Source organism: Schistocerca cancellata, chromosome 1, assembly GCF_023864275.1.
Source record: "Schistocerca cancellata isolate TAMUIC-IGC-003103 chromosome 1, iqSchCanc2.1, whole genome shotgun sequence".
Lineage (NCBI taxonomy): Eukaryota > Metazoa > Arthropoda > Insecta > Orthoptera > Acrididae > Schistocerca > Schistocerca cancellata.
Window position 1 is genome coordinate 621,736,994 of NC_064626.1, and position 27,038 is coordinate 621,764,031.

General features: G+C 40.5%; 1 protein-coding gene across 1 annotated transcript in view; it reads left to right on the forward strand.

Moving 5' to 3' along the window:
- Nucleotides 1-27,038, forward strand: part of LOC126161969 (otoferlin-like) — a 994,328-nt gene that overhangs the window by 740,865 nt on the left and 226,425 nt on the right. The window contains exons 9-11 of the mRNA XM_049918162.1: nt 8,586-8,742; nt 24,539-24,725; nt 24,806-24,992. Of these exons, the coding sequence (XP_049774119.1) occupies nt 8,586-8,742; nt 24,539-24,725; nt 24,806-24,992 (531 nt within the window). The remainder of the gene's footprint in view (nt 1-8,585; nt 8,743-24,538; nt 24,726-24,805; nt 24,993-27,038) is intronic.

A 27,038-nucleotide genomic window follows, 5' to 3' on the forward strand; every position in this document is an offset into this window, starting at 1 on the left:
CAAAGGTCCAGAGTTCGAGTCTCGGTCTGGCAAACAGCTTTAATCTGCCAGGAAGTTTCATATCAGCGCACACTCCACTGCAGAGTGAAAATCTCATTCTGGATGTGTAATAACGTATATTCTGGGGAAACATTATTCAAACAAACTAACTCGTTGGGGTACATATTTAATAACTAAATTAAACTGTCCACTCATAAGAACAAATTTAATCGTCCCAGAAACGATTCAAGGTTCAAAAAAACCTCGCAGTCTAACGTGAAGCAGTCGGTATTTCCACCAAATGCTTCCGGTGGATACTTCGTTTACCAGTTAACATTGAAAGTTCGTAGTTCTTGTCAGCAGCTAGACGTGTTCTATGAGAACTACTTTTATCGTAGTTGCAGAATGAGTCTCGACGTTTCAGGTGTCATCTGTGGAAATGGCTGGGTGCTATTGCTAGCCGATGCAATCCAAACGTTCGCTGACCCTTTGGACATCCCTCTTCTGTAACATTTGGAATACTATACACACACACACGTCACTGATTTCCTGTCGCACTCGTCTCCTGGCCTTGAAAGAGACTACGGGCCGTATTTGCAATAGCATTTCGCAAGTGATAGCCGTAACATATTTCAACGAACATGTCATGTTTTATTCTTCCAGTTCTCAAATGTCAGATAAGATGCCTTCGTAATATTTAAAATCAATAGGGGAAGTGGCAAATAAACGACTATTGAAGATGGAATGTAGAATTAATGAGGTTGGAGACATACCATCGAACTTTCAAACAAATATCATCCACACAATTTCAAAAACAACAATGGCAGATAAACAATAAATAATCACCTTAACAGATCATGCAAACAAACTGCTTTCAGGAACACTATACACGAAACTGGAAAACAAAATCGAGTATCTATTAGATGACGATCAGTTTGACTTTCAGAAAGGTAATGCACAAGACAGGCAGTTCTGGAATTGTGACTGATAATGGAAGAAAACCTTAAGAAAGGTTCGCTCATAGAATTTTTCGACCTGGTAAGAACGTTCGACAATGTAAAATAATGGTTATATTCAATATTCTGGGAAAAACTGGAGAAGCTCTAGGTAAAGCCAGGCAATACACAAATTGTATAGGAACCAAGAGGGAACAATACGACTAGAAGATCAAAAACAGTTTTCGGATTAAAACGTATGTACCTCCGGGACTAGTCTTTCACCCTACTCGCTTAAGTTACGAAGAAGCCACGACAGAAATAAAAGAAAGATTCGGGAATGGGATCAAATTTAGTGTGGGATATATAAGCGACAAGATTCGCTGATGATATAGTTGTCCTAAGTGGAAGTGAAGAAAATAACGAGTACAGAATAAAAACTGATGGTAAACAGATGAAAGACGAAAGCTGTAAGGAGTAGCGGAAATCAGATTAGCCGCGGCCGGGGTGGCAGAGCGATTCTAAGCGCTACAGTCTGGAACCGCGCAACCGTTACGGTCGCAGGTTCGAATCCTGCCTCGGGCTTGGATGTGTGTGATGTCCTTAGGTTAGTTAGGTTTAAGTAGTTCTAAGTTATAGGGGACTGATGACCACAGAAGTTAAGTCCCATAGTGCTCAGAGCCATTTGAACCATTTGAAATGAGATTAGCGATAAACGTAACATCAAAATTTACAAACCGAAGAAATGCTGCTACCTTGGAAAGAAAATAACAAGTTACGGAAAAAGTAGGGAATCCATAAAAAGCAGACTAGCACAGGCAAAGGGCGCATTCGTGGTCAAAAGAAGTGTACTAACATCAAACATCAGCTTTAACACGAAGAATGAATTTCTGAAAATGTAACTTCGGAGCACAGCATCGTATGGTAGTGAAACATGGACTGTGGTGCTACAGAAGAATGTTGAAAATTAGGTAGATTAATAAGGTTTATGATGATAAGGCTTGTGTTAGGACATGAGTGAATGAGTTTCATAATGCTAGAAGGAACACTAGAGGAAGACTTGAGATTGGAGTAGGCGGAGACTAAGATTGGAATACACTCAATAAATAACTGAGGATGTAGCGTGCAAATACTACTCTGCAATGAAGAAGCTGGCACAAGAGTGGAATTCGGGGCATCAAACTAGTCAGAAGTCTGATGACCAAAATAAAAAATTTCGTTTTTGATCCTCAAGTACACTATTTCGGTCTGAAACGTCCGAAGCTATTCACGTTCAGTCTCTTATCTAGTGGCACAAAGCATTTTCCACTACCTTCCTCTTATTCACGAAGGAAGGTTATAGAGCCAAGTTGCAATGTCGTCCTTCTTGTTTCGAATCCTATAATTCTACGTCACTTCGGATCACCGCCTGCTAACAAGTTGGTGGATTCCATTCGTCAGCGCGCTGCACAATTTACTCGATCACAGTTTTAAGTTACATACGACTGCCGTTAGAGGTGCGACGATCTCACACGAATTAATTTAATAGTGTATACAAACGGGAAAATGATCAGTAATAGATCTGCTACCAAAATCAAGAGGAAAAAACGGGACACTAAGTCCTGCGAATCTCAAAATTGCCAAATACAATTTAAGGGGTAGTATAGGTGAGAGTGATAATTTTCTTATTGTATCTGTGCATTGGTATTGAACTCACATACACTCACAGACACTACATAACACTTAGAAAGCCTAGTCATTTGGAATATTATTTTCGATAAATTTTGATAATTGTATGTACAGATAAACAACCGCATCAAACAAATCACTCTCAGTCATTTGAGAACAGTCGCCGAAAAACGTCTGTAAACTGCATGCACAGTAAAATTTATTTTGTGTATATCATATGCTCACCTACTGTGTACTGGTATTGTCTTATGTATATATTTATTTAATCAGACATAAGCAAATGATATGAAATCATAATAAGCTAAATTGATTCAAAGTTTCTCAAACAAGTGTTCATTTTCATATTTCCGATAGACACTTAATATTTAAGAACTCTTTCTCATTTTTAATTAATTTTAGAAAATTAAATTTCACCTAGATAGGAGAAAAACTGACTTTAAAGATCTAAACGCAGCAAAAAAATAATGGTGACGTGATAGGTAAAACAAGACGAACTCATAATAGGGCCTTAGAAGATGAAAATTTTAAAAATTCGAGAATGTTAATACATGTTTTCCACCGTGTGATATAATTACATTCATATTTATCACTTTTGCAGGCAGATCAGACGTATTTGACAACTACTGATGTACGGTACACGGAAGAAACATGTAGCCTTTCTGTCACTCTCAGTTGCGGAACGTTAAGTTTAGATAGTATGAAATAAATTACCGATATGGGCTATCCCACGTAAATTACGTCTACAGGAAAAACTAGAAAAAAATGGTTCAAATGGCTCTGAGCACTATGGGACTTAACATCTGTGGTCATCAGTCCCCTAGAACTTAGAACTACTTAAACCTAACTAACCTAAGGACATTACACACATCCATGCCCGAGGCAGGATTCGAACCTGCGACCGTAGCAGTCACGCGGTTCCGGACTGCGCGCCTAGAGCCGCTAGACCACCGCGGCCGGCTGAAAAACTAGAAGTCAAAAATTTGTTGACATATAAGTTTTCTGGTATGGTACCACGTCACATTGGATAAAACTACTGCTGGAGAAAACCACGATTGCAGACCCAGAAGAAGGCCGCTGCAACCTTGGCCGAAACGTTGGTTTTCACCAGCAGTAGTTTTATACAATATGACGCGGTACCATGCCCAGAAAACTTCTATGTCGACTGACTCTGGCCGCGGAAGCCTACGCAATTACAAAAATTTGTTGTTTAGTTCTTTCGTCGTCAACTTTTTTCCCAGAAATGTTTCAGCCAACGAGGGAGCAATCTCAGTCGCATATGGTTTGTTGTACACTCATATGATTTGTCACTGTTCCCCCTTTACAAGGCTTCAGCAGACAGAACAACAATATCTTTAGAATTATATATTAATGCTGCTGACGGCGTTGATATATGTCAACTGGGACAGGTGAAAATGTGTACCCTGACCGTGACTCGAACACGGGATCTCCTGCTTACATGGCAGACGCTCTATCCATCAGAGCCACCGAGAGCACAGAGGACAGTGCGACTGCAGGGACTGTCTCGCGCACGCCTACCGCTAGACCCACATTCTCACCTGGTATGTCCACACACTACATTCGTAATGTCCCTACCCAACACACTCATTACTCGTGGAAACATTCTTACAAAGTCCCGTAAGAGTTCAGGTAATATGTGTGCATCCGCACAGAAGAGGAAGGTCGTGGCCGGTATTGCCAGAATTATATGCTTATATGGATATGTCCGAAAGAACAGACATCATATCGATGTAAGGCATATCTTTGGTATTCTGGTTGGTTGGTCGGTTTGAGGCAGGGGTCCGACAGCGAGGTAATCGGTCCCATCGGATTGGGGAAGGATGGGGAAGAAAATCGGCCGTGCTCTTTCAAAGGAACTATCCCGGCTTTTTAGGTGTTCTGGTCTTGCCCTTGTGACATACTTTCGACACATTGGCAAACTAACTTAATCACGTTTGTTGGCATTTACCATGATTCGAGTGACAGCGGCAGAATACGTGCGGAAGTTGCACGCCACCAATGCATGGTAAACGAAATCTTTCACGAAGTGGGTAACGGAATTGGTACTTAGATGACAGCTTCCCAAAAAGAAAGCCTTCTCTCCTACCACAAAGCTGGGTCAAAACTCGCATTGAGTGTTTCTAATTACTTCTACGTCGTGCTTCTGCCTTTAGTACGGTTAGTCTGGTCATTTGTTACAAAATAATGTTCTGTGCGATGATTTCCAATACCAACAGCAAAATCTATACTTTACGTTTGCCAACGGCCTTGCTGCAGTGGTAACACCGGTTCCCGTCAGATCACCGAAGTTAAGCGCTGTCGAGCTGGGCTAGCACTTGGATCGGTGACCATCCAGTCTACCGAGCGCTGTTGGCAAGCGGGGTGCACTCAGCCCTTGTGAGGCAAACTGAGGAGCTACTTGACTGAGAAGTAGCGGCTCTGGTCTCGGAAACTGACATAAGGCCGGGAGAGCGGTGGGCTTACCAGATGCCCCTCCATATCCGCATCCAGATTCGCCTATGGGCTGAGGATGACACGGCGGCTGGTCGGTACCTTTGAGTCCTCACGGCCTGTTCGAGAGGAGTTTAGAGTTAAGTTGTTGTTTTTTTGTACTTGACGTTTTACTAAATATTAGGCATTTCGTATAACCCGGGACGTAACCATACCCAATGGTTGTGACATGAGTAAGTGCACTGATGACTATAAAAACTTTAGCACCAGAAAGGATAGCAAATAACGAAATTTTAATTCTTGTGTGTATACAGTATGATAGAAAGAATGCATTTATAAATGATTTACGGATATACTGGGGCCAAGATTTTGTATGTAGGTCTGGCAGCAGCAATAGCTCTGACTCGGTTGAGTATCGAGTGGAACTGAGTTTGTATGACGGGTACGGGTACATCATTCAGTGCTGCCACAGCCGGCGAGAGGTGGCGCGCCCGTCTCTCGGCAGCCCGTGATCAATTGTTTTCAACGAATCGGAGATACGGAGAAAATGCTGGCCGGGAAAACAATCGAAATCTTTGAATCGAGGTAGGATAGTAAAGTACGGGTAACATGCGGTCTTGCATTATTTTGTTGAAAGATAATGTTACGGAGTCCTATAAGACAGAGCTCAGCGCAACTGTTAACTCGTGAGAAATGTAAGACCTACTGTCCAAATTGTCGAATACGCGAACTAGCGATAATCATCTTTTGTTCCCAATGGTATCCCATAGCATCATGTCAGGACCTGGGCCGCAATGACTGACGAATGCAGTCCAACGTCTGTTCTCCGCGGTTCCTCCGTACACGGATTCGTCTATGGTGATACTGTGAACAGAACTGAGATTCGTCTGAAGAGACGTCATGCTATTTGCTCCTGTTCCCGGTGTTATTTTGGGATCACCATTGTTGGCGCGCCTTTCTTTTCTGACGTTTCAAGGTAAATGCGCAACAATGTTAGCCCCACTGACAGCCCGTGATCCCCCACATATTCCTCCGCTCTCGTTGCAGACACTTGTTTTGCTGTAAACAAGCCCATTTCCTGACTCGAGTTATGTGACGTGGCTGTACGATTCTGCATTGCCAAGCGACCAATGAGTCCGCCCTCTCGGGAGCTTGTCGAATGGGGGCATTGAAATCCTGGATGGTGTTAGTACGGTCCTCCTGAACCCATCGATTTCATATTTCCGTGACACTTGTGAGATCCCGACAAACGAACGCAGTAATATGGTGGAACAATAACTATCTAGATAGGCCACAATTCTGCTGTTGTCGAATTGCGAAACGTGCTGGTGAACGTTTCTCCTTATTACACGAGGCACAACACGATCTCCTCATAAACAACCAACATTCAAATGCAATTTATCAACGAGAAACCCATTATGTACAGAATGTAGATGGTGTTTCTCTTTTTGCGGTTGTGCTGAAGTGCTAATCATTCGCATATCCAAGCATGTAGAACGCTTCATGAAAATTTTGCGTACATTGTATGCCGTCAGTGCTCAGTAATTTCGATGCCCAGCAGTGTAGTTCGATGATACATCGGTGACAAGAGAGTATTTATGGTACTGACAGAAACATCCAATAGTTACTGTTAAATTTTTATTCTTGTTCTGTTTCATTTTTCACGTTGAACCAAAATCTCTCATACACTTCGTAAGATGTATTACTGGAAGAATGAGTTTTTAGGTTTTTAGGTAATTAATTTTCGCGTTCCCTACAATATGTTGGTACCAGTGTACATCAAGACAGTAATCTCCTGCTCTGGCCAGTTGCTTAATGTTGTTCCCACAGCTGAAAGTTGTTCTGAGAATAACTTCAAAATAATCTGCCAGCATGTAGCCCTTCAAGGACATCCAAGTTCGTCGTAAACACAATGAGTGTATTAACCTCAGCGTATGTAGGAAACCTACACATGGAGATCTTTGTGTCCATGCTTTCACCACATTCGCCACAGACAAGCAATAGTCAGAGGTCTATGGCAAAACAAGCTGTAACCATTTCAAGCACGGAGAATCTAAGTACTGACTGGCCTAGGGAAAGTATTCAGAGAAAATAGTTACAATGATCTGCTGGCTTCTCTCGTAATTTAGGACAGCACCAGCAAGACTAACACTGACAAGAGCCGCAATTAAGCGCTCCTATCGTTCTGTGGGCCAGTGATTGCAAAGATAAGCCTTTCTCGACAGACAAAATATCAAGACTGTTTATGAGTCTTCGTCAAATATCCTTTCATCTCCAGAGGCTATTAAAGGATGATATGACCTAATAACGTATACAAAATTTCTTGCGATTGCGTGAACGGTTCCGACGGATAAACAGAGCGCATAGCTGCATAATACTGAAACGAACAAGGTATGCCTAGAAATAAGCTATAGTAGGACACGCCCCAGAAAACATCATCGGTCGTTTTTGATTGTAACTCTGTCTCCAGACTTTCAAGCGTGTTTTGGGACAATATTACATGCAAAAATTTTAAATATCAGAAAACGACGCAAGACTCAACTGTCGCGAGGTAAACATTCATAGCACTTTACTCGTATATGGCAATGCTCTGGGCGCCAATAAAGTCGCGATAACCAATAAACTCGCGATAATGCGTCAGCTGTGCAGGTACGTGCAGTAAGTAATTATCACTTGGCAATGGTTAGAGAGTATCTCGTCGAAAGTTCTTTCTGTTTCAGGATTATAGGCGTCTCGGTATCAGAAGGAAATTTATTAAAGCAATTATTATTTGTAAAACTTACACCATCGGACCCAGTATTCAGACAAAGCAGAAAATCAGACTAATTTAGTGGCAGTTTCTAGGTGTAATTGACGGAAGATGCATAGTAACAGAGTTGAGGAACATGTGCATTTTAGTTGTCTGTTGAGTCTAGCTCACAAAAAGTTTTGTGAGCCTAAAAATTGCCCGCTATTATCCTCAATTAACGCGATTACATTTTTACTGCAAGAAGATAAAATGGATGTTGAACAAAATGTCAGTGAGAAAAGGAGTTGGTGTGATACAAACTGCGATTAAGTATCTGGAGTACTGTAACTACCACCTTTCTTTCAAGAAAGACGTCAATTTGGCTTCCTAACAGACATTTGTTATTACAAGGTAGAGCAAACAGAATTGGAGACAGCAACTGCATATACAAAAAAAAACCTCACCTTTTATTTACGTTTTCTGTACGAGCACAATGAGCACTTTCACTGCATGTTAGTGCACCTATTTGCACACATTTATTTTTCGCATGATCTCTGGCTCCTAAGTGCATTTTGCTTTACTAATTCCTCACCCATTTCACATACAGAAGATATATTAGTTTTAAATTTGTATATATTAGTATTAAATTTGTATAAAAATGACGTTAAGGTACGCCATCAATCGCATCTGCACGTTTCCTTGTGACTTCCAGTTTCTGTATCGTTTCATAGGAAAGTCTAATTCCTATGACGCTTGCATGAGTCATGACCACTGACTTCAACGGGCATTAGAAACAGCGATAAACATAAGAAATTCACATGTTTCAGATCATCAATTCTACCACAAGTGGGCGCTGTTGACTGACCCCGATGACATTGCTGGCGGGCCTAAAGGATATCTAAAATGTGATATTGCTGTTATCGGCAAGGGTGACAGCATCAAGGTTCCACCGAAGAGTGAGAAAGACGAAGATGACATTGAAGCGTAAGCAGTTTCTGCCGTGAAATATAAGGGCAGTCGAATGAAAACGAAACAAGTGAAAAAATGTTATAAACTTTCATTATTTCAAAAGTAACCGCCATAACTGTTAATACAGGCTGACAAATATTGAACTATATGAAAAAAGGTAAATTAGTTACAAACTACAGCGCGCACACACTTTATTCAACACGTAAACGTCACTACATATATTCGGATTTAGGTTATGACATATTCGATATACCTGCCATCATTGGCGATGACGTGGTGCAGACAAATAGCGAGATTCTGCATGACACGCTGAAGTGTCTGAACATCGGTGCTGAAGATGACCTCCTGAACGGCTGTTTTCAGCTCAGCAATGGTTTTGGGGTTATTGCTGTACACCTTGTCTTTAATATAGCCCCACAAAAAAGAGTCACATGTGTTCAGATCCGGAGAATGTGGCGGCCAACCGAGGCCTATGCCAGTGGCCTCCGGGTACCGCAGAGCCAGAATGAGGTCCCCAAAATGCTTCTCCAGGACATGAAACACTCTTCTACTTCAATGGGGTCGAGCTCCGTCTTGCATGAACCACATCTCGTCGAAATCAGGCTCACTTTGGATAATGGGGTTGAAATCATCTTCCAAAACCTTCATGTACCGTTCGGAAGTCACCGGGCCATCAAGGAATATCGCATCGATTATTCCGTGACTGGACACTGCATAACACACAGTCACTCGTTGAGGTTGAAGAGACATTTGGATCGCGAAATGTGGATTATCTGTCCCCGAAATGCGCCAGTTTTGCTTATTGACGAACCCATCCAAATGAAAGTGGGCTTCGTCGCTAAACCAAACCATGAATGCACATATTAATTCCCATCATGCCCCGCGGCCAACAGTGCCGTTTGAATGTTCTAACGCAAACCGTTTAGAAGTTATAACGATTTTATTTCATACAGTTCAGTAATTGTCACCCAGTACATTTATCCCACTGTGAGATAAGACGGCCAATGCCTTCATGGAAAAATGTTTGCGGTTGCCTACGGAACCATGATTGTACCCAGGTGTGCAGCTCTTCGTTAAAGCAAATCGCGCCCATGAATGTTTTTCTTCATGGCTTCAAAAATATGGAAATCCTCTGCGGAGAGATCGAGACTGTTTGGAGGATGTGTAAGGGCTTCCTAGAGAAACTTTTTCAGTGTAGTCGAAATAACCTTGGCTACACGTGGTCCCGCTACTTTTGAAATTATGATCAGTTTACTTACTGGTTTCCCATCTGTCTCGTTTCCATTTGACTGCCCATTATACCTACGTTCGCTATACAGTCAAAGTTAAATAACTGAAATATATGATGTTATCATCAACAAACAGATGTTTATACACCTACTTTAAATGCGTCTGATCTAGCTCCATTTACAATGTAGGAGGCATCCAGGTAATAATCTACTTTTCTCCCAGCCCTCTCCAGGTGGTCTCATGTGGCGTTCTCGATGCTGAAACCACAAGGGAAGAGTCATGCAATGGAACACGGGGACGTGGAGACCACTTACTGCCGGGAACAGAATTCGACAGACCCTCGTCTTTTGTTTATGCTCAACTGCAAAGCTTTGCTGCCCGTTACGCAGCATGACAGACAAGGAGACCAACATACTGTCAACTCACATGTGTTGCTAATGTGCGTTGCAGCAAACAAAAAATGGTATTCTAAGTGGACGGAAGTTAGAAGATAACCAAAGATGAAATTTAAGAAAAAGTGCTTTAGCAAAATGGTGCATTTTTTCTGTTATAAAACGAGAATGGGAAATAGTTCTCTAACAGCATCAGAACCAGTAATAACGACATCCTTCATGATATATACCTTTTTATATGACAGATTGTAGATCTCTGCAATTTTGCTTTCACTATAGCGTCTAAGCTCTTCACTACCGACATGTGCACGCTTTTTACATTCTTACCATTGCCGTTTCAGTGAATGGAGACAGCAACAGACCTGAGATGCCGCTGTTCGGATATATTAGCTAGACATTTCTTACACAATAGATTGGTTCTCATTACATGAAATTCCGTGAATTAGATAGTGCAGAAAACTATCGACAGTAGCTAATACTCCCAAGTTTCTGTCACGTTGATCACAGCACACGAAGGAGATGGACGGGCGGTGTGTCGCAAAGGAGCCAACAGTGACAGCTTTAGAGAAGGATACACGAAACACGTATTTATCGGTATTAACGAGATTTTATGTCAATATGCGAACCATGTTGTGTGTTAATATAGTCCTCGTTTTTGCACTGAATTCATGATAAATTTTTCCTGTTGGTCCTGTCAAACTTTTAAGTAAAATGAAATCTGCTAAACAGCTGTACTAGTGCTAAGAGCACTTATTCGTTGGCGGTAAAGACACAAGGGATCCCTCCGTAGCGAATCGCTACAGGCCTCAGAACCACACCATTACTAGACCGGCCGCGTGCCAGTTTCCAATTACCGGATAGGATGATAGGAAGGCGACAACTTTTTGGCATAGCGGTATCTGATTGTTTTCTCAAAAGAGAAGGTTCCATTATAATTGACGTCTCCACTAGTTTTAACGCTTGCGCAAGACGTATTGGCTAAAATATTAACGCAAATGTAACACAAATATAAACTAACTGTGATGAAATTGCTGACAGTTTCCTTTATACTAACATTACTAATACAATAACTCACACGCGGTGTCCCGAATCAATACAGCACCCAAAGAAAAACAAACCTTTGGGAGTCATATTACATCGGTTACTAGTTTTATTAATAGCTCGACTACAAAGTGCGGGTAACAGAGAAACGAATTTCTAGTTTCCGAAATTAGAGGGCAAACTTAGCTCGCTTCCTGTTTACAATTCCCACACATTAATACCCGTACCTTAAGATTAAGAATCTTGACAGCTGCAGATAATTGATCAAAAATCGACATTTTATAAAAATAATTAATGACAACTGTGTGATATCATTTTGGGACGAAATGCTAACATATACGATTATTTTAAATGACAATTCATAGAAGCGAGTTTTGCTAAACAGATAAACTTACTTGTTTACTCTTATCAGCTGACATAACACTCATCAGCAAACACAGACACCAGCGGTTCATTTCCTGCTCATATGGTTTTGTTCATTTCTGTGTACTGCTCAATATGATTTTACCATCTCAAACAAAAATGCGTATTTAATTTTCATAATGCTGAGTATCGCAAGCGCTGTGAAGAAACTATAGAGGTCACCCACAGTCTTGTTCTATAATCTCGAAAAAACAGAGAACTGTGTAGGACCAAACGAATTTCTAGAAGCAATAAGATGGCAAAAAAATAACAATTTTTTCAATAACGACACAAAAGCTTTATTACATGTATAAACAACATCAGAGTTGTCATTACCTGCGACATCCAACTCTCCAATTCTGTCACGGTATAAACCGGCTTCATCCTACTTGTTGGCGAGACACAGGATGTTAAAATAATGAGATGTGAGAATCAATAACTCAAATGAGAAACGTAAAGACATTCTTTTGGAGCAATATGCAAAAACTAAACCAATCCACCAGGCCATCTGAGAAAAAAGAAAGAAAGAAAAGTAAAGAAAAAAAGAAACCGAAATCGACCATCTACTTATATTGAAATTAGACGAGAGTTAAACCCCACTGCTTCCTTTACTTTCTAAACGGCATTTCATCTGCTTAAAGTGTCAGTGTGATGGAACTGAAAATACGCTGAAGAGCCAAAGAAACTGGTACACCTGCCTAATATCGTGCGAGCACACAGAAGTGCCCAAAGACGACGCGGTAAGGACTCGACTAATGTCTTAAGTAGTGCTGGAGGGAATTGATACCATGAATCCTGCAGGGCTGTCCACAAACACGTAAGAGTACGAGGGTGTGGAGATCTCTTCTGAACAACACGTTGCAAGACATCCCAGATATACTCAATAATATTCATTTCTGGGGAGTTTGATGGCCGCCAGAAGTGTTTAAACTCAGAAGAGTGTTCCTGGAGTCACTCTGTAGCAACTCTGGGCGTGTGGGGTGCTGCATTGTCCTGCTGAACTTGCCAAGTCCATCGGAATGCACAATGGACATGAATGGATGCGGGTGATAGGACATGATACTTACGTACATGTTACCTATCGGGGTAGTATCTAGACGTATCAGGGGTGTCATATCACTCCAACTGCACACGCCCCACACCATTACAGAGCCTCCACCAGCTTGAACAGTCCCATGTTGACAGGCAGGTCCTTGGATTCATGAGGTTGTCTCCTTTCCCGTACACGTCCACCCGCTCGATACAATTTGAAACGAGACTCGACCTACCAGGTAACATGTTTCCTGTCATCAATAGTGCAGTGTTGGTGCTGACGGCCCCCAGCAAGGGGTAAAGCTCCATGTCGTACAGTCATCAAGGGTACACGAGTGGGCCTTCGGCTCCGAAAGCCCATATCGATTATGTTCCGTTGAATGGTTGGCACGCTGGCACTTTTTGATGGTCCAGCATTGAAATCTGCAGCAGTTTGCGGAAGGGTTGCACTTCTGTCACGTTGAACGATTCTCTTGTATCGTCGTTGGTTCCGTTCTTGCAGGATCTTTTTCCGGCCTCAACGGTGTCGGAGATTTGATGTTTTACCGGTTTCCTAATATTCACGCTACACTCGTGAAATGGTCGTACGGGAGAATCGCCACTTCATCGCTACTTCGGAGATGCTGTGTCCCATTACTCGTGCGCCGACTATAACAGCACGTTCAGAGCCACTTATATCTTAATAGCGTGCGATTGTAACAGTAGTAACCGATCCAACAACTCCTCCAGACACTTGTCTTATATAGGCGTTGCCGATCTCAGCGCCATATACTGCCTGTTTGCATATCCCTGTATTTGAATACGCATGCCTATACCAGTTTCGTCGGCGCTTCAATGTATAATTTACTGTGCTTCCTAAACCGCCAATAATAACCACACTTTCCAGAAACATTTCCTCCAAAGGCCTCGTGGCTGCTTGACAGTTTCTTCTCGACGCAGCGGACGACAGCCAGCCGGCGCTCACCCAGACGATCGCCACGATTCGCACCTTGCGCCACTGACATGACGTTTGCTGCTCTTGCATTGAAAAACGTGAAATCATTTTTTATTGTGTTTCATTTTCCGAGCTGAATACCTGCTACAATCAGAGTGCAACATTAATGGTTTGACCATTGCTGCTGCAGGATATGACGCAACAGTTGTGTGATCGACCATTACCGACAAATTTTACCTGAAATAAATAGGTTGGTGAATAAGTTCGTGGCGTTTTTGATTGGCTTGTTGTCACACAGGTTGCTATAAGTGTATTTATCAGCTGTTCTTCTCTATTTTAGATTCTAGTATCTTTCTTGTATCTTGCATACTTGAAAGTTATGGACAGTGTCGCTTAAGCGTTAGGAAACGGAGCGTCAAATAAAGAGTCTCTTGACTTTTTCAGCATTATGTTCACTTTCATTATTGTTACACGAAGAGGGAAGGAATGTTGTGCGGTGGACATGGCTCGTAACTTTTGTTCGCTTCAAGTAGGATCATATTCTTATGAATTATTCGTCATATTCGGTAGGAAAGGTTCAAAAGTAGGGGAAAAAATAAATATTTGCATTATCATCCCGTAGTACTTACCTTATGCAGCTTAGGGAAATCTAAATCAGGATAGCCAGACACTGATTTATGCCACTGTACTCCTTAACAAAGGTGTAAGCGAACTGCGTTCTTTAATTGGAAACAACAATGTGCTATAAATGCGTTCTTGCAGGAACGTTGTCAGCTGCTTCATCGGGCTTACCTATCGAATATCTTATGATGACGAGATATGGTGCCGTATGTTAAGTGCATTGAAAGAAATTGTTGGCGGAGACCTTACAAAAGACACCTCATGCTGTGACCTGCGTGAGCCTACGACGATAATGTTATGCATCTTGCACAAAAATGTGTTGCTTACTGTGAAGTACTTCCAGAGGTATTTCCATCGCAGTTAGCCATTATTGTCAATAACTGAGACCCTTTGCGGTTCAGTATAACGAAAACGCATCGGTGGCGCAACTTCTGATTTTACAGAGGAGCTATCCAGGAACTCTCTAAGTAAGCTATGTCGCACCACTCTTATTATTCTGATCTTACACCCTCAAATATTTACCTTTTGTGCCCCTTATCGAACAAGCATAACACAAATGAGGTTAAATTTCGCCTTGACAATAGCTTCAACTGAAAAGTTACAGGTTGTTAAAGGCGCAAAATCGAAAAACTATCCCAGCATTGTCAGACTTGTACATACACAGATCAAAAAAAGTTTTGCATCACCTTGCTCCCGGGAGTTCAGGAACCTGTACAGAAAATTGGAATGGAGATCAACATAAACATCATTTCCGCCCTTTTTATTGCTCATGAAAACCACACATTGCATGATGTACCACCATATAGCGAGACCATCACAGATGGTGCGCCAGATTTCTGCACACACCGGTACCTTTAATAACGAGTAGGATGCCCTCTTGCATCGATGCATGCCTGTATTCGTCGTGGCATACTATCTACAAGTTCATAAGGGCACTATAGGTCCAGATTGTCCCACTCCCCAACGGCGATTCAAGGTAGATCCCTCAGAGTGCTGGTGGGCCACGTCGTCCATAAACAGCCCTTTTCAATATATCTCAGGCATATTAGATAGGGTGCATGTCTGGAGAACATGCTGGCCACTCTAGTCCATCGATGTTGTTATCCTGAAGGAAGTCATTCACAACATGTGCACGATGGGGGTGCGAATTGTCGTCCAAGAAGACGAATGCCTCACCAGTACGCTGCCGATATGGTTGCACTATCGGTCGTAGGATGGCATTCACGTATCGTACAGCCGTTACGGAGCCTTCCATGACCGCCAGCGGCGTACGTCTGCCCCACATAATGCCACTCCAAAACAGCAGGAAACCTCCACCTTGCTGCACTCGCTGGACAGTGTGTCTAAGGAGTTCAGCCTGACCGGGTTGCCTCCAATCACGTCGCCGACGATTGACTGGTTGAAGGCATAAGCGACACTCATCGGAGAACAGAACGTGATGCCAGTCCTGAGCGATCTGTTCGGCATGTTGTTGGGCCTATCTGTATCCCACTGCATGGTGTCGTTGTTGCAAAGATGGACTTCGCCATGGGCGTCGGGAGTGAAGTTGCGCATCATGCAGCCTATTGTGCACATTTTGAGTCGTAACACGACGTCCTGTGGCTGCACGAAAAGCATTATTCTACATGGTGACGCTGCTGTCAAGGTTCCTCCGAGCCATAATCCGTAGGTAGCGGTCAACCACTGCAGTAGTAGCCCATGGGCGGCCTGAGCGAGGCATGTCATCGACAGTTCCTGTCTCTCTGTATCTCCTCCATGTCCGAACACCATCGCTTTGGTTCTCTCCGAGACGCCTGGACACTTCCCTTGTTGAGAGTCCTTCCTGGCACAAAAGTAACAATGCGGACAGGATCGAACCGCGCTATTGACCGTCTAGGCATTGTTGAGCTACAGACAACACGAGCCGTGTACCTCTTTCCTGGTGGAATGACTGGAATTGATCGGCTGTCGGACCCCGTCCGCCTAATAGGCGCTGCTCATGCATGGTTGTTTACATCTTTGGGCGGGTTTAGTGACATCTCTGAACAGTCAAAGGGACTGTGTCTGTGATACAGTATCCACTGTCAACGTCTATCTTCGAGAGTTCTGGGAACCGGGGTGATGCAAAACTTTTTTTGATATGTGTTAATATGTAGTAATACTTCTCATTTACGTTTATCTGTTATTCTCAATAAACTAAACAGAAAACGTTTTTCAGTATACCGTACACCATAATAATATTATTAATGATTTAAATTCATCATGATAACTTTTCGACGAAAGCTTCCCTCAATAAAACAAAATATCCCTAACATATATGTACTCATATCTTCATGAATCACAAAGAAATTATGCACTGTTGACCCCAAAAATTTCTGTCTACATGCAGTCCCAGTCATACTGAATTGACACTGCAGGACTACCACGAAAATCTGAAACTGTAGCGGTTTGAGTAGACTATAACGAAATCCAGTTAATCAGTTAGTCAGCGTCGCAATTTAATCAACAAAATTGCGCATTCACAAAAATCTAAAAGTTATCTTTGCAGAAGTTGAATGGTGTAGGCATTAACAATTAACAATTTTTCACTTTTAGATGTACATGGCACTGAATCATGGTAGCCTAAAGACTTATGAGGAAGAAAGTTTCTTAAGATTTCCTTACTCGTTGTTGATCTGGCTGGTTGCAGCTCTATCACAAAAGAGGTATAATTCTCGTCTTCAGCGAGAACAGAACCGCTACTACTACAACCTTCACTCTGAGGTACCTCAAAATTAACAGTGGCCAACGAACAACTGCTGTACAGTGCTCCCACATAACGTTATTGACGGCTAAGACAGATAATTCAGAATGTAAAAGACTTGATTAGCTGTAGTTGTTGCTTGGAATGAGCTTGCTGGACTCGGAACCATAAATTTACTCTCGTGATGTCACCCCTTAAGTCAGACTAATTCGGAATATTTAAACAAATTGACAAGAAAATATAAAGTGAACATTGCAGAATAATTTTTAGGCACTCCAGGAAGTAAGCTGACGATCGCAGAGTTGCCAAACATGTTCTGGGATGTTGCCACGGCTTAAGGTAGCGGCAGGAAGTAAACGGTTTCGACAGCTGAGCTGTCTTCTGGGCGTCTCGAACTTCTGTTACAAAAACGCAGAGCAGGCAACTGCCAGGATGATCAAATGAATAGGCCAATGAGTTTTATTCGGATATCTGTAACCAGAGTTTGGAACTAACATGTGATTATGAATTATATTCATAATCATCTGCTGCAAACTGAGTATCATAACTTAAGAGCGGTAGGATTGATTTGGGTGGTCCTCTTCAGTAGCTGTCGTATGCATTTTTGTTTTTTCTGCCTTAAGAGTCCAGAAGACCGAAAACTCATTAGCCAGATGCAATTCAATAGCGGCCATTTGTTGCATTATTATAAACCAAACTTAAACGCTGTCTGGTCGACTGGTCGTCATCTACTGCATCAAGAAGAAACGCTCAAGCAGAAGTTGTGGTGCTCAGGCTGATCAGGCAGCCGCAATCTCTTTCGTGCGAATGTTTCCGGAAGATTTTGCTATTACTGGCTATTTAGCAAAAAAAGAAAAAGGCAAATCATATCTGCAGATCCACTGGGCTGATACTTTTAGCAGAGAACACGCAGTTTAAAATATAAAAGGAGTAGTGGGCCAGTATTGTTGGCTGATTTCAATATAAATCGATCGTCGGTAAGTCTGTGTTTCTCCGCAAGTTTTTTTTCCGTAACCAAGTGGGTTGAAGCGATTTAGACCATGACGGAGATGAATATCGCAGCTAATGAAAACTCTGAATATTACTTAGAGACAAAATTTAGTTTTGTGTCGTTACTGAAAAATGTGAAATAAACAAAGTCATTATTCATTTGCGACTAGACTGCATCAAAATATTCGTTTAGTGTTACACAGTTTTATGTTTCTCTGTATACCACCCAAGTTTTTTCAGGCAGACAGAATAAGACTGTGAGTGACTACAATAATTTTCTCGTAGTGTTTACGAGTCTCAGTATTATTAAAATTCCATATGCGTTTTTCTTTGGATGGCAATCGCAAATTACAGAAATGAGCAAAAATATATGAGCAAGACACGAACTACTGACGTTTTTTCGTTATTTGATCAATGTCATAGACCATAGAAAACATAGACTGCGCGTGGCACCATTACACTGAAACCAACACTAAGACATATGACTCGGGGCAGGACGCCAAGTTTCTGTTATTACACACTGTGTTGAGTGGAGTTAACAGTCACAGTTTGTCTCATTTATAGCTGAAATCAAGCATTGATTCTGATAAGAAAACAATTTGCCTTGTTGCTGTTGCACTTTTAGTAGTGCAGATAACCTGATTTCTCCCAAATTCCTAATATTAATGCGATGATTTTAGTTTTTACTGGCGGTCAAGTGAAACGTACTAAGAGTTCTGCTTACAAGCTATAGAATTATAGTTCTTCGGTGAATACTTGTTTTTGTTGCACAGACAGCCTTTTAGTACACCGTTTTCCCAGGAACGGAACACAAAATATCAGTTTGGCAGACAACATTACTTTCCTGGTGGTTTTTCAACAAAACGTGTGAAATGTTTAGTTATGCTTTTATAAGAACTGAAATCCGTTTACAAGTATAAGGTCCGGTTTTTACGTAAAATAAGCGTTTATATTTTATGAAGTTTGCACTTACGGATGCCGTTATGTAAAGCAAGTAAAAGATTACCAGTTTATATTAAAAGAATGTCCTGAGGGAACTTAACTGGTTCACTCAAGAAGAACAGATTTTATAGGTATAATTAACAGTCTACATTCATCTTTAGTTGTGTATGACGCTGTCAGAAGTAGATCTGCACCACGGAGATCTTTCTCACTGGCATATAAACCCACAAAAGACCTGCTGGAAGTGATTATCTTAATGCTGTAATAAATCGTGGAAGAGCAAAATGTCAATCCAGCAGTCTGAAACTGCTTCCAAGACATTTCTGGTACACTTTCAGGTTGGTACATCTACTAGTGCTGATTACTCTGCCATTTTATAAATAGCGACTATGATTACATACATCATCCAGCTTCTTACACTTCGTAGCTGCGAAACTGAACAAAAAAAATTGGAGTGCCACGTGTAGCAAATTTCACCGCTTTCTAAAATTTTTATTACCAGTATCTTGAACTGAAAAAATAGAGGTGGCTTATCTATTACATCGAATGATCATGTTTATCCGTGCAGAAAGGGTCAGAAAGTATTAGACAAATTTCTGTTTTTAATGTGAAAAACCCTTTTCAAGAAATTAGTTACCTCAGCTTTGCAGGACATAAGGGATAAAGTTTTCCTTCAGCTAAATAAACATGTTTCAAACAGTCCTCCTCTTGATAATCACATACATCAACAGAAAAATAGCTGTAATGCTTGAGTACTGTAAAATAAGGCTACATGATGAAGACTACACAACAAGAAGCGTCACCATTCTCTAATCAGAGGTGTCTACACAAAATGGTTTTGCTTAATAGTCAGTGATTTTGTGATTGTTTTGAAAACAGTTACATACACAAGTGGTGGCCCCTACAACTGCAGAAGTCAGTCCACCTGCAGCTGAAATGTAGTTTTTGAGTCTGTGTGAAGTAAATTGATGAAATTTACTCCCATTCTGTGAACCTCTTTATTTTTCTTGTTGCCTAAGTCAGAAATTAATGCCTTATATTTGTTTCAGTGTGTAATTCAGAGTATCAGTTTACAAATTTCTACGCCATAAAACTGCGTTATCGTCTTAATTTTTCTTTTCTCTTTCCCCATCTTACAGAGTTCCCATTGCAACAAAAACTGGGTTAAATAAAACTGAGTCTAAAAGATCTACTTTAAATGATACAGTAGTACAAGGATATAAGTTATGCAAAAGTGCTGTTCTTCTGAAATATATTAAGAACTTGTATTAGTGTGTGTGTGTGTGTGTGTGTGTGTGTGTGTGATAGAAAGAGAGAGAGAGAGGTACGGTATTCAGCAAGCTCCCATCTAACATAAAGCAAGAAATTGAGAATTTCTACTTATTAAAAAGAAAATTGTACTTAAATTAGCTACCCTTTTCATTATTTGACGATCTAGAGTCAATAGAGTCAATAATTAAACATTTCTGTTGGTTACTTGGTTGGTACGAATGTGTGTTGTAAAGCTATATATTAAATAGTAATGCACTGCAAGCAAAACTCAGTTTCTTTCAAGTATAAGTAACTATTTTGCTTGAAAAATTCAAGTGTAATCAAGTTAGTATTAAGCTACCAATGGGAGACAAACAGCAAGTATTTGGTGTACTGTGGATGCACCAGTTTTTTTCAAACTAGCAACTTTCTTTTTACTTTAATTAATTAGCTGCTGTCGGTATGAACATAACTGTGCAATGTAGAGATAGGTACATTAATGTTAATACAGATTGTCTACAATTTTCTTGCTGTTATTGTAGATCTTTACTCATTCCACATCTCTGAGGGTTCTCCATATAGTTATTTTTGTTCCAGATCAGATCTTGTGCTTTGTATCAGCAGCATAATTAATAACCTTCATATCTGTCCAGAGAAGTCTTCTTTTGACCCTAACACTTTACAAACGGATGAAAATCTCAATTGTGAAAGGAAACTGTTTCAAAATCCTTGCAGAGGCATTTCCATGAGTTGAAAGTAAGGATGTATAATGATCCTTGGATGTAAAACTTGATAAATGACTAAGATTTTGAGACGACATGTTGTTAATGTCTGGCACACTACACATGTACAATCAATATATTTCGCTTCCCATCTTGAAGTTCGTACTGGATTAAGCAAAAGTCAGAAAATATATGCGCTTATTTTCTGTAAGTGCCTGATATTATGCACATAAATGAATTTCCTTTCTTACAGAAGCATACTAAAACATTTCACGCATATTCTTGTGGAATCGTCAGAAAACTAACGCTGCAGGCGCAATTGTTATTAAGCAGTCAACTACAAGAACTCACAGTGGAAAAAAGAACAAATATTCACTACAGAACAGTGATTCAGTCGCTTGTTAAAAAGAGCTGTCAATATGTTTCAATTTGACCACATGTAATACGATAACCATTGCTTTGTTATCAGGAATTTCGGAGAAACTAGGTTAACTGCACTACTACATGTGTAACAGTAGTACAACAGTTCGCTGAATTGTCAAAATCAATGCTTGATTTTATCTATAAATGAGAAAAACTGTAACCGTCAGCTTCACTTCACACAGCGCGTAATGACATTATCTCGGCTTTCTGCCCCGAGTCTTAGATATTGGTTTCAAGCCTTAACACGACAAAAACAGGGACGTGCGTGGTCTATGTTACATATAGTCCATGATCAAGGTTATGACACTTGATCAGAGTTGACAAGTAAGTTTACCTTTTTAGCTGTCATTTAAAATAATCACGTGTTAGTATTAGGTTCCAATATGCTATCGCACGATTATCACTAATTATTTTAACAAAATACCGATTTTGCGACAACTAGCTGCAGTTTTAAAGGTTCACAGTTGATTGTCAACAATTTTAGTTGCGGGTATTAATGTATGGAAATTGTAAACAAGCTATATATATACATAAAGGAAACTGTCACCAATGACATCACAGCTACTTTATTCTTGTGTATATTTAAACTAATATTTTAGTTCGGTGAAATTGTATCTTATTTTTTTGTTTGCTATAATGTACAGAGGAATGAAATAAATAGGAAGTGCTGAGCAACCAAGGCGAAATGGAGCCGGAGAAACGTGAACAAATCGGAAAAGTAAGTATGACTCAGTACATAGAAAAGTCAAAACCGCTTTCGGTAAAATTAAAAGTAAGGATGGTAACATTAAGAGTGCAATAGGAATTCCACTGTTTACCGCGAAGTGGAGAGCGGATTCATGGAAAGAGTAAATTGAAGGGTTATTTACTGGGAAAACTAGTCTGATGACTTGACAGAAGAAGAAACTGGAGTCGATGTGGAAGACATAGGGGATCCAGCACTAAACTCAACATTAAAAGAACTCTGAAAGACTTGAGATCAACTAAAGCAGCATTTCATAGGAATTTCTAAAATTAGTAGAGGAAATGGCACCTAATGACTAATGGTTGATCTGTAGAATCTGTGAGATGGCAATGTACCATCAACTTTCGGAATAATATCATTTACACAATTAAGACGATAGCAAGGGCAAAGAGTTGCGGTAACTATTACACAATCAGCTTAAGAATTCGTGCATCCAAGCTGCTGACAAGAACAAAATACAGAAGAATGGAAAAGAGAATTGCGGTTCTGTCAGGTAACGATCAGTGTCGCTTTAGGAAAAGTAAATGCACCAGAAAGTCAGTTCTCAATTTGCTCTTTCTCATGGAAGCAAGACTGAAGAAAAACAAGATAGGCTCACGGGATTTGTCTATCTAGAAGAAGCGTTCAGCAGTGTGAAATGGTACAAGATGTTCGAAATTCTGAGGAAAGTAGGAGCAAGCTACAGGGAAAGATGGGTGATACTCAATATATACAATAACCAAAAAGGAACAATAAGACTGGAACACCAAGAACGAAGTAGTCGGATTAAGAAGAGTGTAAGACACGAATCCAGTCTTTCGCCCCTGTTGATCAATCTAGGCATCGAGAAGCAATGACGGAAATAATAGAAATGTTCAAGAGTAGGATTAAAATTCTGTGTCAGAGGATATCAGTGATAAGATTCGTTGATGACATTGGTATTCTCAATGAATATGAAGAAGAATTAAAGTATCTGTTGGATGGAATTAACGGTCTAATGAGTGCACAATATGGATTGAGACTAAGCCGGAAAATAGACAAAGGTAATGACATGTACCAGAAATGAGAATAGTGATGAAATTAATATCTGAAATGGGGATCAAAAAGTAAACGACGTTAAGGAATTCTGCTACCTTGTTAGCAAAATAAGCCATGATGGATGAAGCAAGGAGGACATAAAAGGAAGACTAGCTTAGGCAAAGAGAGTATTCCTGGACAAGATAAGTCTAATGTGTCAAACATGGGCTTTAATCCCAGAAAGGAATTTCTGAGACTGTATGTTTGGAGCACAGCATTGTATGGTAGTGAAAAATGGTCAGAGGGAAAAACGGAACAGAAGAAAATCGACGCGTTTGACGTGTGGTGCTGCAGGAGAATGTCGAAGATGCTAGGGAGTGAGGTTCTTCGCAAAATCGTTGAAGAAAGGAAGGTGTGGAAAACTCTTACGAGAAGAAGGAACCAGCCGATAGAGCATGTGTTAAGGCTTCAGGGAAGAACCTCCACGGTGCTAGAGGGAACTGTAAAGGGTAAACGCAGTAGGGAAAGACAAGATATTGGAATACATCCAGCAAATAATTGAGGACGTGGGTTGCAAGTGCTACTCTGAGATGAAGAGTGTGGCGCAGGAGTGGAATTCGTGGCGGGCAGCATCAAACCAGTCAGAAGACTGATGACTAGGATAAGGATACCGCAGGGGCGCATGTGAGTTGACTCTATGTATAGAGCACTGAGTCTCCTTACTGTCATACTGTGCAGTAGCTTGTAAAGTTCTGCAGTGGAGCATAACGAACTGATGAGAGGCCTCGCGACTTCCGTTTCCGACTGTACTAAAGATGTACGACCAGCTCAACGCAGTGTCGCTAGCGGCACAACTGGAAGTTCACAATCAAATAAAACGGACGCCAATGTTGCTGGGAAATATCATGCCGTTCCTTACCTTTCTCCTGAGTAATGGCAATAATTCTTATTGCAGTAAATACTAAATAACAAGTATTTGCTAATGACCGTGGATTCGAAAAGATCGGTGTTCTAAATCTATAACTTTCTTCAATAACTTTACTCTAACCGAGCCTGTGCTCACGCTTTAATAATTCCTTGTTGACGAAAAGACAAACCAAAAACTTCCTTCCTGTACGTAATTCACCCTTACATTACATCTGTTACTTTAGGGCTTTCAATTTTTATCCATAAAAAGATTTCAGTATCACCATATTGCCAGAAATTTAATGTAACTATGTTTTCCCCAACATTTACTTAAACCAGATGCCTTGGAAGCGATAGCTTAATTCAGTTTCAGTTCCGTTTTTACGTATTTGTGGTTTTGGATAGTTTTCTCATATAGTACGAAAAGAAAGTTTAATGGAGAAAATTTTTTTTTTCTTTTAGGAATCTTCTGTTACCAGACGGGGTACCAGTTGAAAGACAAAGAGCACGCTTCATAGTACGCATCTACAGGGCGGATGGCCTTCCGAAGATGAACTCATCTATTGTGGCTAATGTCAAGAAGGCATTCACTGGAGAATTCAAGGACTTGGTGGATCCGTATGTCCAAGTGTCATTCGCAGGCCTGACTGTGAGTATTTCAGTAGTTTCACTTCTACCTTAATAACACTGTACTGTAATAAACACTGAGCTTTCTGCTTACATTTCTAGGGAAAAACAAGCGTAAAAAAGCACAGCTACGCGCCTGTGTGGAACGAGCAGATAGTCTTCACAGAAATGTTTCCACCACTGTGCCAGAGGATAAAGATTCAGCTCCGAGATAATGATCCAGTAAACAACACTGTGATTGGAACACACTTTATTGACCTGAAGACCATCTCCAATGATGGAGAGAAGGGTGAGGCATCTCAGGTAGTTCAAACACGACGATCTGAATGTTGCCGTCGCACAATTGCGCCGTTTTCAATATTCAGAATAAGAAGCAAACAAACGAATATTTTTCTTAAGAATATAAACACGTATTTGTTAACATAGGGTAAAGAAAACAAATGAAGAGAAAAAGTTATGAAAAGGCATGGAAGGAATTTGAGTCGAATTATTCGAAATAAATTAGTTTAAATCCAGTCCTCTCTACAACGAAAAACCTTCCATTATAACAGGAATCCAGACCAGGTCCTATGCGTTGCACTTACACACACTGATTCGTTCAGGGAGACAGGACAACGGGGAGCTGATGACACATATGAAGCGGATGAAAAATTCATAGGCCGACTCAATAGCAGTGCATGATCCAAGAAAGAAACGCTTAATTAATGGAGAATATGCACTGAGGGAGGATGGCACCGGGGATTATGACTTCTGTAGCTCTATGATAAATTTCCATCACTTGTAGCGAAAATCATCTTCCAAAAAAACAAGACCAATGTGAGAAATAACCTGGAAAAATGGGTGACATGGACTGAACAAAGTTATGATTAGAGTAAAAACAAAATACTAGGCTGTAACGCGCACCAGTATACAGATATGGATCCAAATATTTTCACAGTAGATTTAAACTGGAAACAATAAAGAAAGCAGAGCACGTCAGGTAATGGAATATAGTACATCCGGTGAAGAATGAACCGAAATACAAACCTGACGATGTGACTAAGTAAATGCGTTGATTGTTGTTAATTAAATATGAGCAGAAAGTAACATAGAAGGGAATAATTAAAGTTGGACAAGTCGCGTTAGGTACAGTAAAATCAAACGCTAAAAATACAGGCAATATTCTAACATCTGTACCCAGTGCGCATTCGTACGACGTGAAAGAAGAAAATGAAGCATACAAAGAATGAATAAGAAGCGAGTGGTATGGGTTTCTTGGAAAAGAAATTAACAGGAATGGCATACATTTACACTCAATAAATGAAATGCTGCTTACAAGAGATTAAACATAAATTTTGATATGTAAAATGAACAGTTGTCAGCCTAAAGTATTTCAAACGCATATCCTTATTTAACTGAAGAAGAAATGGCAGATAGATGCCAAAAGTATATCAAAGGCCCATACAGTGAAGAAGTACTGTCCCAGAGTGTGGTGGATAACATGGTCAAGTGTGGAAGAGCACTGACTGCTCTGACATCAAACATGTAAGTAGCAGTCGATAAGATGCCTTCGGATTTACTAAAATCAGTTGTATTTCTCGCGTATTAAAAATTATTGTATCTAGTATCACAAATTTGTAGAACAAACAAATTTCCCGGAGAGCATTATATCACACTACAGAAATAGGAATGAGTAGGTAAACTGAAATTTCAGGCGATAATGTGACAGAAGTAGAAAGGAAAACATTGGAGAAGACGGTGTAAACTGAAAAGAAAATAATCTATCTATGAAGCATTATTGCACAACATGGTCGAAGCAGATGACTTACTAGAAATAGACTGAAGATGGCGAAGAAAAGTTTCTACAATGGAAGAGGTGTACTAGTATCAAATATTGACATGAAATTGAGGAGTAAATTATTATCTGTAGCACATTATTGTGTGGATGTGAAACGTGGGTCACAGGAAGATAGGAGCTAAATAAAGTAGAGGTATCTGAAATGTATTGCTATATACTGATGTCAACAAACACGCAGACAAGTTCTAAAGTAAGAATGTTAGGAATGGTACATTAGGAAAGCATTTTGTTATGAACTCTCGCCGGAAGAACGTCTCCACCGCCTTCCAGGAACGGTAAATTTGACGCTAGAAGGATCAGTAGTGGGAAAAATTGTGATGAAAAACATAGATTAGAAGATTTAAAAGGGGTTGTCATGGTTACTGGGTATATTAACTAAGATACAAGACAGGCATAGAACAGGAAGATAGCATCAAACCAGTCGAAACACTGATGACTTAAAAACAAGAGAATCACTAAACCAACACAGGAGGTATCACACTCTCCACCCATGACTTA